The sequence below is a fragment of the Vanacampus margaritifer genome, chromosome 14 (genome assembly GCF_051991255.1).
Source record: "Vanacampus margaritifer isolate UIUO_Vmar chromosome 14, RoL_Vmar_1.0, whole genome shotgun sequence".
Taxonomy (NCBI): Eukaryota; Metazoa; Chordata; class Actinopteri; order Syngnathiformes; family Syngnathidae; genus Vanacampus; species Vanacampus margaritifer.
This window is the reverse complement of record NC_135445.1, coordinates 13,875,979-13,894,660: the sequence shown is the minus strand read 5'-3', so window position 1 is coordinate 13,894,660 and position 18,682 is coordinate 13,875,979. Positions and strand designations below refer to the sequence as shown.

General features: G+C 37.3%; 1 protein-coding gene across 1 annotated transcript; it reads left to right on the top strand.

Annotated features, from left to right (window-relative positions):
• Positions 1–341: 341 nt before the first annotated feature.
• lhx6a (LIM homeobox 6a) lies at positions 342–18,209 on the top strand. The gene is made up of 9 exons (XM_077542301.1): positions 342–758; positions 1,360–1,422; positions 2,175–2,357; positions 3,551–3,672; positions 14,490–14,710; positions 15,191–15,291; positions 15,745–15,840; positions 15,942–16,116; positions 17,214–18,209. The coding sequence occupies exons 1-9, from the start codon at positions 690–692 to the stop codon at positions 17,291–17,293; spliced, it is 1,110 nt and encodes a 369-aa protein (XP_077398427.1). The 5' UTR covers positions 342–689; the 3' UTR covers positions 17,294–18,209.
• Positions 18,210–18,682: the final 473 nt, after the last annotated feature.

The following is an 18,682-nucleotide window of genomic DNA, read 5'->3' as shown; positions in this document are numbered from 1 at the left end:
CACCTTTGTTGCTGCCAAAATGTTTGACGTTTACATTTTGTGTACTAAATTGTTGTCCGGTCCAGCACGTCTGTCATAATTTGGCAATTGATTAAATTCTCACGCGTCCGACTCAAAACAAACAATTAAAATGTGTATTATAGGCGAGTACGTATTGCTTTTAGTGTCTACTTCTCTGTCATTTTCAATATCTTGTTTTTCTGCAGTAAATCTTGAGCTATGCAAATCTGCATGCCTGCACCCTCCTCTCCCCCCCCCCCTCCCAAAGAGAGGCAGGCCACATGGCATATATAACTTTCTTCTTTGCTGCCTCCCCACCCTCTCCTCTGCACCTTGGAAAGCGTTTGCGTGGAGGAATAAGAAGCTGCGTGCAAGTTCCACTTCCTGTAAAGTCACAACAGTGAGGGAAGACAGCAGGGGTACAGTGCAGAAGGGGAGGGTGTGCATATGCGCACATGCATGCATTACTACAAGGCTAGACTAGACAAACGCAATTTTTGCATCACCACACAAGAGGAGCATCGGGCGAAACGACGTTGTTGAAGAAAGGAGCTATCGAAACAAAACCAAAACAAACAAAAAAGCGGAGAGGCGCGTTCCGTGCAGCATCGGATGGTAGAAGCTCAGCTGGCCGCTCATCGACGACTTATCCCCGGCTTGACTGCACCGCTGTGAGGCTTCGGGGATTCATGTACTGGAAAAATGAAGTTTTGTCCCCTCTGTCAGAGGGCAACACGGTTCTGTCCACTACGAAGCAGGTAAGGCCAATCATTGTCTGTGTTTGTTAAAGTTATTATTTTTTTCTTCTATTTTTTTTTTTTTTTACATTTGATTGTTTTTTTTATTTTTGTATTATGCATTCTAATGTCACAAACAAGCCAACTCGCTGCTGCACACGTCAACACTTAGAAAAAATAAGAATAGGGTTTTAATTACAAGTTGTTAAGTGTCGAGGGAAGAAGAGAAATCACATTTGCAACTCTTTGCGCGACCCGTCGCTTGCCTCCTTGATTGACACATGAAATTGACACTTGTGCAACCTCTTATCCACCAGCTATTTGTAATTACAGGTAGTTTGCTCCCCCCACCCTCCCCCCTTCCCCCTGCTCTAATCTCCACGCGTGTCCTGGATTGCAAGGAAAAAACGCTATTATTCCGGAAAGCCAATTTGAGATAGCTTCATTTTAAAGGTGTCTTTTTGTTGCCAAGGGGGGGGGGAGGGGGGGAGTGTGCTTGGGAGTTTATTAAAGCGAGTGTATAAAACAGCTCGTTCCCACTGGTTGATTTACCACACGAAGGATGACAGCCGTGTACGTGGAAAGGTGCATGATGAAGATGTCGTTTTGTTTTGTGTTGTAGGTGATCTGCAGTGAGCGCCAGAGTGCTGCGGGCTGCAGCGTGGACTCCAAACACACGCAAATGGTAAGACCATACTCTTTATATATTAAGGGAGGGCTGCGCAGGGAACGCTTTTGAATAATGACGAAAACACAGTGTGCGGAAAGTCACAATATATTTACATTGAAATACATTTCAAAATGAATGAATTATGAAATAGGCTAATATGATTAAGTGGTGACTTTCCGAAGACCACGATGCAACCATTTTTATTATTGAACGTTAAAAGCACTTGTATGGGAGAAAGGCCTATTTTAGCGTTGTTGTTTTTTTTTTTTAAAAAAAAAAAAGTTTTATATTTTTATAATTACGTACTAATCGGCCCATGGACCAATGCCTTCTGTTCCTGAACTATTAGGTTAAAAAAAAAGTAGTTTAAAATAATACAAATGCATAATTTAATTAAACAACAATATAGTGTATAATAATTGTATAACAATAATATACTAAAATTATAAAACAAACAAAGTAATATAGCAGCTTACAGAATAACAGGCCTACATAACACCGATTTAAAAAAATAAAAAAATAAAACGTTTTTGTTTTGTCTTTCAGTAATTTTGGCATTAATTAAACGTGAAAAATATCACATCCTTCTGCATGTTTTTATTAATTTTGTTCACGTGACCCAGACGTGCGAAAGCTATATAGTTCAGTGGAAACAAGCGTGTGTGTGTGCGCGCGTGTGTGTGCGTCTGTGCTCGTGTGTGACACTCGGTTCTGATTCGTGAATGCCCCCCATCACCACCACCACCAACCCTCCTCCCCTCACGCAGTCTCAATCGGACGCGGAGTCCCAGCGGTCCAACATGGAGCGGGAGGACACACGCTCGTCCCCGAGCACGCCGTCCACGCCCTCCGTGTGCTCGCCCACCTCCACCACCAGCCCGGTGCCCTCCACGGGGAAGAACGTGTGCGCCAGCTGCGGCCTGGAGATCCTGGATCGTTACCTGCTCAAGGTGAGCGCACTCCAGTGAAGGCCACAACGAAACTACAAACATGGCGACCGTTTTCGCTTTAAAATGTTAACCGACCAGGCAAATGAGAAAATATTTGTTTTGTTCATCGTGACATTTCAACATGTAGTCGAGGAGTGTATGGAGAATCCAGTCACAAATATACTTTATTATTATTATTATTATTATTATTATTATTATTATTATTATTATTATTATTATTATTATTATTATTATTATTATTATTATTAGTCTTTTAAAAAGCCTGTCAAAACGGTCTGTCAAATTTCCATTTTCTTTTCCTTTTTAACCTAAACAATTTTATGTGGCGGGAAAGTGTATCATGACACAAATCAAACCTGATGAAAAATGCTTTTTTTTTTAAATGTATATAAGTAAATTTAAAACTACATTAGATAAACATTTAAAACATGTTCTGCGCATGGCATTATTGAAAAAAATTGAAAACATGATAAGAAAAAACTATTATTACGGGTTAGAATCAGTTTAATAAATTACATTTACGTATGAGTTGCAATACTTTAAAAGGGCATTGCGTTTAAATCGTGCTGCTAGATTTTATCCAGCAAGATTATTTTAAAATTAAACAATTAAAAAAAATTGTAATAATTTGTAATTAAGTTTTTAAAATGCAGCCATGAGTTTAATTCGGCGCCATTGTTATTTTTGAAAGACGACGTTTTCGATTTATTTTCTGAGCTGCATCATAGACATGAGCCTGATTTATTTTGCCACGGATTTTGACCTTGACTTTTACTCATTTTGGCGGTTGATATTTATTCTCACGTATTAAAAAAAAATGTTGCCAGCCGTTTAAAATTTTTTTTTTTTAATGAAAAATACATTTTTCAACGTTATTTTACTCTGATCCAGGTAAAACAAATGGCCCTTCTTATTTATTTTGTTGCCAATCCGAGTATAATGCCTGCTCTTCTTTGATAAATGTTGTGGCAGAGATATTAATGTGAATTTCCCAACAAGTTCGACAATAATAAATCATTTAGACCAAACGATTAGCTATTTACAATACAATACAAAATGGTGTCCACATATATTGGAATATTCAAAATAGAGATACATTCGATCCTCTTATTTTTATTATTATTACTTATAGTTTGATCATGTCATTAAACTTAAGTTCGCGTATATTTGTTTGTGTGTGTGCGCATGCGCAGGTAAACAACCTGATTTGGCACGTGCGCTGTCTGGAATGTTCGGTGTGCCGGACGTCGTTACGTCAGCACAGTAGCTGCTACATCAAAAACAAGGAGATCTTCTGTAAAATGGATTATTTCAGGTAGGGTAAGTTTACTATACGATTTTATTTGCAAAACACCACCTCCTCTCCTCTCATGTCATCAAACACTCGCACACGCTTTAACTGCGAGTTTCCTCTCTGCAGACTCAAAGAAAATTGCCTTGCATGGGACAGGGTGGGGGGGGGGGCATTTTTATCTCACGTGTGCTTTGAAACGCTGCCGTTCGAATTGTTCATTTTCAAAATAAAAATAATATTCATAATACTATACCTATATACTATACCTTAACGAATCATTGTTGCTTTTGTTTATTTTGATATTATTGTGTAATATTTACTCGTTCATTATTATTGACTATTAGCAACCTAGTTTGTTTAGCAACAATGAATAATATAGCTTTAGTTTGGGCCAATATTCATTTTGTTAAAAATAGTTGATTTAAAATGAAATTAAATTGTGAGTAAAACACGTGTCAAAATTATGAAAACATAATAATTATCGTAATATTATATATTACTAGTATTTCTATCTATGAATACAATACTAAAATACACATATACTCACTTTCTTGAGTATGTTGCATGCAGATGCAGACCTATTTGTAAACTAATGATATAAACGTTGCAATATGACTTAGCTGAAGTTTTGCAATGATTTCAAGACAGCATTGCAGAGGCAGGAAAACAAAGATTGTTTTCTTGTTTACATGGTTTTGCTTCATTCAGCCATCAAGCAAAAACAAAATCAAAGCCAGGCCACAGCTGTCGTCAGCTGTTAGCGCTACAATCAACAAGTAACTTTTGTCAAATAAAACCGCTTTATTAAATCCAACAATAAATGTCTCAGACATACTAGCATGAAATCAATTATATATTTTTGCAGTTTTTCTTTTACTTGCATAAAATCATCAAGGATACAGAAACCGCCCAAATGCATGTATGATGCAATCACAGTCAGGGACAAACACAGGGTGTTGTCATTTCTTCATCTTGGAGGAGGATGAGGAGGAGGATGAGTGCTTCCAATTGTGAGAGCAAGACTGTGGATTTCTACTGTTTGCCATTGACAGTTTACATCACACGCTTTATCGAATGTGCTGCATGTGCTACATGTAAACGTGTAGAGCTGGACAGTGTGTGTATGCATGTATTGGCAGGAAACCTAAAGGTCAGGAGCCAAAATGGTGGCCGTGAATGATTTTTTTATTGGGTGGCGTAAGATAGTTGAAGTTGTTTTATTAATTATCAAGAAGTCTTACAATTTCTTCACATTTTTTTATTTTTTTTTGCATGCTGTTGTTATTAGTTTATGCTGAGGTTATGGCATTTACAGTGAAGAAATGCTCGGCCACCATTACCACAATCAGAACCAAAATTAAATAGTAGAGTAGTGGTCCTATATACTCATCAAAAGCAAGGCCATATTCTTTATTATTTGATTCCTGAAAGGTACATTTAGTAATATTTTAAGGCACAGTTTGAGCATGAACACTGTCCTTAAACATAGGAAAATAAAAATATGATTCCATTCAATTGGATTCCACAAGCAAATTATATCAAATCTGTAATTTAAAGATTAAATGCAAATGTACTCAAAAGTTAAACACAACTGAACTGTACTTAAGCATGCAGTGATTCCTTGGCGAACTTTGAGAATCATTAGTTTGTGTTTTGGCCTGAAAATCCACACGTCAGGACACAAATGTCAGCGTGTGATCGAAACCTGACACAAACCCACGGCCGAGGTTTATAATCACCAGCAATTAGCTATCCTCCACCCCAGACCTCAGACCAGCAATTAGACCGCCCCGAGTGCCTGGTCAGCACCTTTTTTTTTTTTTTTGGGTGATCTGAATGTGATTCTTATCCCAAACTAACAAACACGTTCGCCCTTCAATACACCCGGTCTACTATGTGTAAAGAAATGCACACATGTACTGTATATCACCTGGCTTGACGCAGCCACACAAACACACCCTGGGGTCTGTGTTTATTTATGCACGTCCAGCAGCTGTCAATCATTTGCTTTTTATTATTTTCACAACACACATTTCTGTTTGCTCTGCCAGGTTCGTACTAATACTCGAGCTGACCCTTTTCCGTTTAAACGCCCCCTCGGCGGTCACCCCTCGCGCCCCCAAACGGCTCCCCAGACTGTGAGCCATTATTAAATATGTAAAATAGACGTTAAGTGTATGCGAGCGCCTTGAGGAAAGGTACAAATGGCTGTCACATGGCCTGATGTTATGCCATCATCACCAATGAACTGTATAGTAAATCCGTTAACTCAATTATTGGCAGCTTGGCAGTGACTGTAATCTTTTTTCCCCCATTATATAAAGTCTTTTGAGGGTCATACAAAAAAAAATATGATGCCGCTATAGATGATCATTTGTGGGTAAAAAGTTTTGGGGATTTTTCAAATAGCTTTAGATGTTCTTAAAATTGCATGGCAGGCCGGTCAAATGATCTAACAGGCCTAATGTTACGCACCAAGTGTGAGGGCAGCACAGTAATCTGAGTTGGTTAATAAAATCGTGTATTTGAAATATGTAATGGTATCACGTCAGATTCAGTATTGCAGAAACACGAACACACACATACACACCTTTTTGGAGCCACATACTTAACTCCAAGGCTAAGGAGCCATTTTGGTTACTTCAGTGGGACTGCATGCCTCACCATGAGGCAGTAGAATAAGCTAAAAACAATAAGAAATATAGCTCAATATTAACCTGCTTTCTATTTTTGATTTTTTTTTGTTTGAAAGTGTGATTTTTAATTTTTTTTATTTTTAATTTAATTAATTTGTAATTAGTAAAAACTGAATCCACCCATTTTTATCTATCTCAGTTGGCGGCCATTTTGACACTTGCTGTCAACTGAAAATGCCATCACAGTTGCTCAGGGCTCAAGGAACAACCAATCACGGCTCACCTGTTTTGAGTTTGGTCATGTGGCATCACTGATCTGAATATATGACTGGATAGCCTGGATAGGCCAAGACTTTTGAAGCCGCGAGGCCACCATATTGCTCCTCCCAAGAAACGTTGCTCAGGATACGAACCTATACATCAACACTATCGAAATTGCGGAAACCTTTTGAAACACTACTTAGCAGAAACAGCATGATTTATGATGTTTTAAATTTGTTAAACATAGACAAGAGGACTTCAGACATTTTACAACTTGCCTTAAATACATGTATAAATTACATGCTTAATGATGTTTACAGGAGGAAAGTTGTATATTTTTATTAAAGAATTCTAACTGTAATTCAACAAAAATGCCTCTGCTTAATCTAATATTGGAGTTTTAGGAACTGTCATATATTCAGATCAGTGTGTGCATTCACAATCTGAGCCGTGATTGGTCGTTACCCGAGCCCTGACTAACTGTGATGTCATTTTCAGTCAACAGCAAGTGTCAAAATGGCCGCCCCCTGACATGGACAAAAAAGGGTGGATTTTGGTGCTGTGCTTCTGCTCCACAAACGCAATATTAATTAGAATATGTTTAGACTAGTGGGGCTGTATAGGAAAATGTTTGTGTTGGCTTCCCCTTTAAAGTAACTATTACTTACTAATTTGAAGTAGTTTGGATCAAATCTAATCTAATGAAATCAAACTGGCCTTTACTTAATCTTGTCGTTTTTTACTATTTTTCCTGTTGTCATTTATATTCTCTGCTGTGTAAAGCGTTTTAGCGTGTCCAAATAAGAACTATATAAATTTGATGATTTATCTAATCTAATCTAATCTAATCTAATCTAATCTAATCTAATCTAATCTAATCTAATCTAATCTAATCTAATCTAATCTAATCTAATCTAGCTATCAGTTGATCGTATGTGTACACTATTCTGACAGGTTTTTTTCCCTTATGATGGGAATTCTAATGTTTGACAATAGCTGAAGGTCGGTGCTCATTTGCATAATTATATGTTTTGGTTATCATTTCTTTGGAAGTCACTGTGAATATCAGGAATGAAAATAGGCAATTTTATCAAAAAGCAGATGTGTGATGATGGTTACTTCTGTATATAGAAGAGGTTTTTTTTGTTTGTTTTTTTACTTTAAACAGTGGTGATGTGTCCAGATTCTTTTGGACCATTTTCAAAACGATGTTTTCTCATCTATGTCACTCTCTCATCTGGCTTTGGACTGACAGCTGCTTTAATAGGAAGTAATAGCGGGAAATCAGAGTGGGTTTCCGTCGATGAGTGTGTGTAGGTGTGTGTGTTTCGGTTGAGATGGGGTAGGTGCAGTAAATTTGTGTGTATGTTGGGATAGAAGTGCAGGACAGAGAGAGCCCTTGCTGTGCCACTGAAACCTAGATTTCAGGCCTTGGGATCTTACACACACACACACACACACACACAGGAAGTCTCATCGCTGTTCCAATCAGCAGCACATCAGGGTGCTCGTACTGTACCCGGAGTGAGCTTTGTTAAGCGAAACGTGTGCGTGTGTGTGGCTGAATTGTCGCCGTAATTACTCATCAACCCACCTCTGGTTAGGTGATTAGGTTTCCATAGCAACCAGCCGCATGCAGAATTGCATGTTTTTCTTTTAGAGGACGGAATTAATCAAAAATGATAATACGACATCTGTCACACAAAGACTCAATTATTCGACACTTACTGCATTAATGCTGGATATTGCGCATGATTGAAATGATTATTTATAGATCTCCTTCCTTTGTAGACTTGATACAAAACCACATGCTATAAAAAAAAAAAAAAGAAGAAGCAAATGCTAGACATCCAATGTGATCAATCTGACAGAGGTTATTATGGAGTACTCACCAAAATAATAATAATAAATTCAAAAATAAAAAATAAAAAAATAATAATTACTCTGTTTTTTGTCATTTTACAGTGTATTTCTGTACTTGATGCTTGATAGAGGGTGTTAACACTAATCCAAACTCAACCTCGAGATCTTGTTGCAGAATTAGTAAAAAGAAAAATATATACATATATATATAAGGGGGTAAGGAGATGAAGATAGAGGAGGCGGGAGCCTTGAAATGAGTGATGATTTGCAGCGTTCTCTGGGTTTTGTCTACAGAGTATCGAGCTGACAAGCTGTCATGCTAGATTAGTAGCTCAGTCCCACAATGTTTTGCTTTTTACTGTATAGCAAGAGGGGAGCTTGCCATAACAATCTGTAACGATACGCCAGTGCACTACAGTATAAACCACAAAGTCCATTTGTCTCCAGCATGACTTGGTTGGACTATATCAGTACCAACTTTGGCAAACTGGCTCAATGTATTCCAAAGACACCACAAGAGGCTCGTTATCATGACCGGATTGAATAGTGGAATTTATTTTTTTGATAGTTTTATATGGACGTTATTGGATTGTCAGATTGGGTGGGAAGTTTAAGTACAATATATTCCATTATTTATCACAGAACACTATTGAAACAAAACTATATTAATAATCTGCAGTTAATGGTAGGTTTGACTTTTTAATATGATGTGTATTCTCTGTATTTATTTACTCTCAACATACAGCACCCTGAAGCTGATTTTATACTACAGGTCCAAGTGGCCAATTCCCATCTATATCTGATTTAAATGTATTTTTCCATATGACCCATATCCATGATCCTCAGGGGTCAACATCTTTTAGAAATTGAGAGATACCGAATTATGTGAAGGCCTACCTGTTTGATACACACTTCTGAAATTACAAATTTGCTCAAATTACCTTCAATTATTCATGATATTCATCTACGTGAAGAATGTAAATGAGTTCTCACGATAATTATCAATAAACAGATACATAGCAATGTGCAACACTTTACTGTATTTCTATAAATCTACAATTGTTTACATTCTCAAATGAGACCTTCTGCAACACAATGTCCCATTACTGATGACTTATATTTTATGAGACATCAAGTGACCCCATTGCATTAATTTACTGAACCTCCATGTCCACCTACACAAGCATCAAATTCCGGCCACAAACACGCTGGAATACACAGAAATTACTGTTTGTACATAAAAAAAAAAAAAGTAAAACTATAACTATAGCCTGTATAATGTAAATAATAATAATAATAATAATAATAATAATAATAATAATAATAATAATAATAATAATAATAATAATAATATTTGATCTTTAAATTTAGTTTGACTATAACAACATTATTTCCATGGTCATTCTGAAACCTTTATGGATGTTGTTCAGGTAGATGCCAGGGTGTGTTTTTTCCTCCACTTTACATGGTCAGGACCTGTAATAAAAAAACTCCCACAAGTATCATCTTTTTTTTTTTAACCAGGCGGTAGTTTTATATTTAAATTTTTTAAATTGTTATACATGCCTTCTATAACTGGAGTTCAATAAGTTGCTCCATTTCCTACGGGTGAGCTGGGGCCTTTTTCAGTTAACTTTGAACGAAAAGCAGGTTACATATAGACATCAAAAAAAAAACACTCACATTCACACCTATGGCCAATTTAGACTTGTCATTTATTTCAATTGTGTGTCACATATGGCAATAATATCATGAGACTTCCACCACTCAGGAAGTGAGTGCGACCTCCATTCATGCTATGCTCGCCTATAAATAGACTAATATAGTTCCATGTATGGATGGATGGCGCACCAAAAAGAGGAGGAGAACACGCTTGTGAGGATTCAGGGCACAACAGTGGGCTTTCATCCCAGACAGAGTGGACTTGAGTGGGCTGGTTCTCTGCCAAAACCCACTCAAGTGGCGGCCCTTGTACTTCCCCCACTGCAAATGCCCCGCACCCCCACCCCCATCTCTAATTCACCCTTTCCTTCACTTTGCTTTTGTCTCTTCACGTCTCATAATCCATCGTAGCTTTTCCCTGCTTTTTGTGACCTTTGCTGCTTGTGTTTTATCTGAAGTAGCAGTAGCGGATATTATGAGCATTGACTTTTGTGTCCCCCATAAACGATTTGTCTCGTGTCGCTATTGTACTATTTGTTTATCTTGATTACGATCGAATATTTTTTGTAGTCGACTATAAATTGAGGAAAGTTGAATTGATGTCAATAATGTCAATTATATTTTTCAGCGCAGTAAAGCGGTCCAAAACTATGGAGTAAGATCACTGTCAAAAAGGTGTATCAGTAAAAAAAACAAGGCGTATCCATGATAAACGATTTGTATCCATAATAGTAATGTTTCGTGTGTTCGTGTGTCAAAAATGTGTGTGTGTGATTTTTTTTCTTGCGGATACGACTCCTCGGTTGAGAATACACCTCCACTGCTGTGGATATGAATCCAGAACATGCTAATTATGATGACGTCACAGGCAGGTCACAGGGGAAACTAGTCGAGCCGTGGTTCCTCTACCTGGGCATGCGGCAAGAAGATTTGTATTATTATTATTTTTTTTTTGCATGCGCCAAGAAAATAGAAGATTGCAAAAATGGCAGACGCGAGCAGTTTGGATGGGGCTTCTCACAGCTCAGGTCAAGCGTCATCGCAGCAGGTAACGTTAATAACGTCAGAATCCAATTTATTTTATAGGAAATTATTATTATTATTTTTTTTTTAAACAATAAAATAAAATACAATTTAATGCAGCAGGTTACGTCAGTATCCAATTTTTTAAAATGGTATTTTATTGTATTATTATTATTGTTATTATTATTATTATTTAAAATAATAATAAAATAAAATTTAAAAAACCTTCCTATAAAATAAATTGGATAATGATGTTGTTAAAGTTACCTGCTGCGATGACGCTTGACCTGAGCTGTGAGAAGCCCCATCCAAATCGCTCGCGTCCACCATTTTTGCAATCTTCTATCTTCGGCGCATGCAAAAACTAAAATTAAAAAAAATCTTCTTGCCGCATGCGCAGTTGCAGGAATCGCTGCTTCACTAGTTTCCCCTGTAACCTGCCTGTGACGTCATCGTAATTTGTATGTTCTGGATTCATCCACAGCAGCAGAGGCATATTCACAACCGAGGAGTAGTATCCGCAAGAAAAAAAATCACACACAATTTTGATTCGTACTCACAAGAAAATAAATCACACACACATTTTTGACACGCAAACACACGAAACATTACTCTTACGTGATCTTACTCCATACAAAACCAGTTTCATGCAGACGTATTTTCATGGACCGGTGTAAAAACAAATAAAGACAAATGATTACAAAGACAACTCACCGTTACGATGAATAAGCCGACTGGCCTCATATTGTGTTTCATAGCATACCACATTGTAAAATGGTACATTGTAGCCTGTAGTATATTTCAGACGGATGCCGTACTGCGACAAGTGTTGGGCTATGAATAGTTAATAGTTGCCTGCGTATTTTTGAACAAAACATTTTGTTAACGAAGATTGAGCTTCACTTTGTGCCACCAGTCCCACTTTAGCACTGGCATGATTGTAAGACTAGCTGCTATCGGAGTAGCCAAAGCTAGCTAGCGAGCGTGACTGCTATTCTCATCCGCGACTAACTTGTTTTTGTACTCTCAGACCCACGCAGACAAATGGAGGATGTGTTGACCTGTTAGCCAGGGATTTGGCAAGTCGTAAGCCCTCTGTAAAGTGGCTAATTGGCGAGATGCTAAAAAGTTAGTCGACTTGAAGCTTTGAATTTCAATGGGGAGAAATAACGTAGGCTTGTCGACTAGTCAACTAATCAGTACAACCCCTACTGGCAACATGATGGACAAAAATATTGATTTTGACAATTCTGAGATGACGTCACAAGACAAAATGTCCATCATGATTCAAGGTTTAGCACTAGTTTAGAGCAAATTCATCCATTTTGTCCTATGCTGATGCCAAGATGGATTTCTATGGGAACATCGGTACTTGCCATAACCCTAAAGCCAAGGGATTTAGAACCATCTAGTGGTGGACTAATAATCCATTCATGCTAAAAACCCACAATATATTTAAAAAATAAAAAAATAAAAAGTTCTATCACATCAACGTACATTTTATGACATTTGCTGCCATCTTTGTGCCACAGATACCCGAAGGAAAATAATTTTGTGAATGTAGTTAGCCTCTGGTGGTAGTTACACCTCGTGACAGACCCAGTGGTTCACCCGCCGCTTATCTTACACAGCTGGTGCCTGCATGTGGTCTTCGCTAGTCCTATGATTTAGGCTCCCAACCCTTGTCTCCCTCTGCTTTGCTCTTGCTAGCTTTTGCTAGCTTCTCTTGCTAGTCTCTCTTGTTAGCCATTCCAGCTAGCTAGGACAGCTGCCTACATGAAAACAAACAATAATACACCGTCGTATCATTTATTTTTCATGTTAAAAATTTCAAAAGACATATATGTTACATTTGTATGAAAGATGTTACAAATCAGTGTGTTAGCGTCATTAAACGGGGGTCTGCTCTGCCTCCATCACCACAGTGTTTGTCTCCTTCTGTCCTCAAACACATTTACCACCAGGTGAACGCTTCCAATAAGCAGCATGTGTTTATTTCATATATTAACGCCTCATTTCAGCCGCGTCTGTCGTTAATCATTTGTTGTCCTCGCAATGTTTACCTTCTCTTTCCAAAACTCTTATCCGCTGGCCTCGTGCCCTTCAAACATCCCCACTCCTACTCTATAGCGATCCTTCCTGTATAATGTGGCCTGACCTCAGTGTTGCTATCGGTTACAGCCGCTACAGGGAGTGATGTCATCCATTTCTCTTTTTTTTTCATTTTCAACTCTGGGAAAATGCCATAGTGTACTTACTGTATGTGTCATTTCAGGGTTTTCAGGAATCACTCATGAAATTACAGGTGTTGATTTGTTTGCGTTCAAAGCTCAAATGGGAGACTTGTAGCGCCTTCAGACCCCCATTTTTTTCTGCTGGGCAAATTTTCATTTTTTGTGTGTGTGTGTGCTGAATTTGACTCTTTTCCCACATAAGAACAACATGGAAACATTTTGGGGGTGTTATCTCATGTTTTTAGTTGTTATAGTAGATGCCAAGATAATATGGCTGTAACGTGTTGTAAACTTACCAAGCTTATATGCAACATTTTTAACATGAACATCATGCAAATCAACTTGCGATTGTGATTGGTTAGTTAAGATCCAATCATGAAACAGACGCCATCCAAATTATGCTTTTTATTGGTTTAGAGACGCAAATATGTCATGTCCACTGCAATCATCTATGGGTCTGAAGGGGTTAATGTAGGCCACATCCTCCTCCAAGGTTTCCTCAGTCTTTCATAAAGTTTAAAATAAAACATCAATGTTTGTGAAAGGACATAAAAAAAAAAAGTTAGTAGTCAGGCAACACATTTTTTCAAAGTTAGATTTTGAGTTTTATTTAATTTTATTTTATATTTGCCGCCAATATTTTACCTTTTACTGAAAATGAGTATCGGCTCCATATATCGGTTATCGGCCTCTGTGATTACTAATAATAGGTATCTGCTCTAAAAAAACATATTTTAAAAAAAGTTGTTTAGCTAGATTGTTCTGTCATCAGATTTGTGATCAGGTTATTTTATTTATTTTTTACTTGCTGATCGGTGATTTGGTGATTGGCTCCAAAATCCTGATCAAGTAAAGCGATGAAGTGTATAAAAATTGCAATTCTGCTACAGATTTTCTGCCAAAATGAAACGAACCAATTTACTTAGCAAAAAACACGAAATATGCACATTTGATTTGCTTTAGTGGGCCACATAAAATGATGTGACAGGTTCTTGAAACCCAGGCTTTGAATCTCACACCTTTGAGTTGAGGAATCATTCGGATAATAATTCCCATTTGCATTCTATTCAATTTAAAGGACAAACGCTATAGACAATGGATGGATGGATCCAGTTGTGTTTAATGTACCTCAGCCGTTCTCTTCTTCTGTCCCTCACAGTAGGTTTGGTACTAAGTGCGCCCGCTGCGGGCGTCAGATCTACGCCAGCGACTGGGTGCGGCGCGCCAGAGGCAACGCGTACCACTTGGCGTGCTTCGCGTGCTACTCGTGCAAGAGGCAGCTGTCCACGGGGGAGGAATTCGGCCTGGTGGAGGAAAAGGTGCTGTGCAGGATCCACTACGACACCATGGTGGAGAATCTCAAGCGAGCAGCGGAGAGCGGTGAGTCGGTCAAAGTTTCGGGATGCTAAAAACAGTCAATCTCACAAAATACCACAAACCACAGACTCAGGAGTAACCAAGGCTAACACAAAAAGTTCTGTCAGCCAAATAGTTGACAAAATAGTTTTCATTGGTGTAGTTTTGTCCAATGAAATCTATATTATTGTAAAAGCTAGCATATTTGTTGATGCTTAAAAATGGCAAATGCCCCAAAATTTAGAACGCCGTGTCTAACTTTTCTCTCTTGGCTTTGAATGTGACATATTTCTATATTTAGCAACATTTTTGAAAAATGATGAGTTCCAAATGAATGGTAGCCTACTTATACCATGCCATAGCTGTCTAATGATAACCAGATTAGCCCAAAACCGCAACAGCAACATTGTGTAATATTGCCTAAGCTTTCTGATTTATAACCATGTAGCAAAAGGGACATTTTTTTAAATTTATTGAATAATATTGTGTGTGTTTTTTTTCCAGGCAATGGTATCACATTGGAGGGAGCCGTTCCGACGGAACAAGATAATCAGCCCAAACCGGCCAAAAGGGCACGAACGTCTTTCACTGCGGAACAGCTGCAGGTGACATAAATAGGACTCACTCTAATATAATTATTATTCAAGCAGAAATATGGAAGAATTTGACAACTTATGGTCTGGGGGCCACATAGGGTCCGCTTCTTTCTTTAATCCGGCCCACCAAGCATTTGGATGATCTAGAGTCCTGTCATATTTGTTGCATTAATTTAGTATCACAATAAATTAAAATGTATTAATTAATTTCCATAGTTTTGTTATTAATTTATGTCACTAGATAATTAAATAAAATGTAATGCATTCATTAAATAAACAAATACTGAATTTTATAATTAATACATACATAAATAAATAAATTGGTATAATAAACAATTGGATTAGTATTATTTAAATTATAAACAATAAGATTAACAGTGATATGTTTTTCTAATATTTTAAACAATATTTCTAGAATTGTCCCTTAGTGCCACTTTAAACCAACACATCACTTCTGTACAGATCATGCAGGCCCAGTTTGCCCAGGACAACAATCCAGATGCCCAAACATTACAAAAACTAGCCGACATGACGGGTCTCAGCAGGCGAGTTATTCAGGTGAGCACACACTGTATGCTTGTATGGAAACAGCTGTCATAATCATCAGCAAGATTTGTGGAAGCACGATACGTAATACGTGGTTGCATCACTCTTCATAGGTGTGGTTTCAAAACTGCAGAGCAAGACACAAAAAGCACACGCCCCAGCACAGCGGGGGTCCGCATGGTCACCCCCAGTCCAGGATACCCTCGTCCTTGCCCGATGAGCTTCACTACTCCCCCTTCGGCAGCCCCGACCGGGCGCGTATGGTTGCCCTGCACGGATACATCGACAGTACGTCGTTGAGCTTGTCTGATTTTCTGATTTTTGCTTGCAATTTACAAATAACATGGCATGAATGATTAAGACTTTCACAATTATAACCAATGAACAAATAATACAAGTCTAGAATAAAATAAATACTGATGTGACTCTGCTTGTTTTCTTAATATTTAAATAATATAATTGTGATAATTAAAATAATTATACTTCATTTTATACACAAATGATACAATATAAATTCAATCTCAATTGGCTTGAAGTTAGAATTATAATGAAAACAAATGATGAGGGATTTTCAAAATAAAACAGTAAAACAAAATGATACAGTAATGTTTTATATAATACGGTTGATTTTTTTCATTCTAATTATTAAAAATCACCCATAAATCTTAGATTGTAAAAAAAACCTTTTGTGAATAATATTTTTTTTATATTATTATTAAATTAATATAAAATATTCTAATAATATTAATCACATTTAAATATTATTTAAAATAAAAATACTATAGAGTCTTAAAATAAAATAATTATAATTAAGAACATGCAAGATTTTACACTTGCAGCTATTATTCATTTAAAAAACAAAAAATCATGCACTTTATTATTTTAATAATAATAATAATAATGAAAATACAAAACTTAAGTTAAATTATGAATGATTAGAATAATTGTGCAAAAATACTATTAGATAAAGAAGACATATTTTCATAAATAAAATGATTTATAAATAAAACTATGTAAATCCATAAACAATAAAAGTCAATTTAAAACACATCATATAAAAATAATAATTATAATACAAACAAGCAAGACCTGAAAAAAAAAGAATATTTAAAGACAATGCACTTTATTTTTTTAATAATAATAATAATTAAAATACAAAACTTTCTTTATAAAAAAATATTAATCTTTAAAATAATGGTGCAAATGTACTATTAGATAAAGAAGACATTTTTATAAAACAATGTCAATCTATAAACAATAAAAGTCAATTTAAAACACATTTCTATAAATAATGAATACTATATATATATATATATAAAACACTTGTTTCTTTGCATGCATTTTACACAAATTTACAATTTTGTGTGTATGTGTGTGTTGTACAGGTCACCCTTTCTCCGTGTTGACCTCCCAGAGTCTCCCCCATCAGGCCATGTCACTGCCCCAGTTGCCCCTCAGCCGCTAGCGCACCTCCACTGCTCCGACCTTTTACAACCCCTCAAACCCCCGCACCCTGACCCTTGACCTCCAATCACTGACGCCCGCGTGGCAACCGTGAGGTCGAGCAGGAGTCGGCTCGGAAGAGAGAAAGTATTCCGCCTCCTCGTGTATGGTGTGATTGATCATACGCACATCGTACAACCGGAAAGGTTGTGACTTGGGAGGAGATTGGAAGTGTGGAAGTGACTCAAGCAGAAGGACTGAAGCCTCTGGAGGGCTGCAAATGAACGGGAAGAGATTTGTCACAGTGGCTCAGTGGTGGGCAACAAGACCTTGGAAGTCCACCAAAATGAAATTCACTCCTACAAAAAGACTCACGGCAACAAAACCTCGTTGTGATGGATGGCCTCCTTTCCAATTGCCGATTGTGTCAATGGTTTCAATGCCTAAAAATGAAGGATGACCGCAAAGCACAAAGTCTGAGTATTTCTTAAATTTCAGGTTTCTTTATACAGACTGCATACTGGTGGTCAAACTCATCATTCCTTTCCAAAAAAAAAAAGAAATAAAATAATGCCTGTGTTTGCTTGGAGTGAAACAATATTGGTACAAAACTGACAAAAATGGAACATACTAGTAAGATGTGACTTTTTTTGTGTGTGCATGTGCATGTGTGTGTGTGTGTATGCATGTGTGTTGGGGAAGGTCTGTGCATCATGTGCGCAAGTGCCACGGCCATCGTGTAAAGAAGCGGATCCAACGTGAACCTCAACGTCCTTGTATTTATTGAGATGAAAAAAATCCCTGTAAAGCACTTTTTGTTTGATTTTTGTCAAATAAAATGAGAGAAACAACAACAATGAAATGAAAAAGTTTATTTGATAGACTGTACATCATCAATGTTTTGTGTAAACAAATGCAATAAAACAGAATGTGATGAATTTGTGGTCAATCTCCATGACTAGTATGACTTGTTTGAATATGTGGCTAGCAAACAAAATTGAAACTTTGTGTAAATCAGCTGTCTTCATCCTTTTTTGCACCACAGAATGTTACAAACTCAAATTGGAAAAAATACAAACAACTGATATTTCAACACAAACTGCACATCAAATCATGCTGACAGAAAATAAAACACATGCATCACTATTACTGCAATTTACTGACAGTAGTTGTGAAACTCTTCTTCGCTATGGCCAAGCTCCTGCCTGCCAGAAGCTCCTGACACTCTATGGGACCTGCAATTGACTGGCACCCAGTCCAGGGTGTACCCTGCCTCTGGAACCCAGAATCTCAGAACTGTCAGCTAGATGTAATGTGATTGGCTGATGACCAATCCAGGGTTTACCCTGCTTCATTACCCAAAACCAGCTGGGATAAGTTCCGGGTAAGCGCTGTAGCAAATGGACGGAGG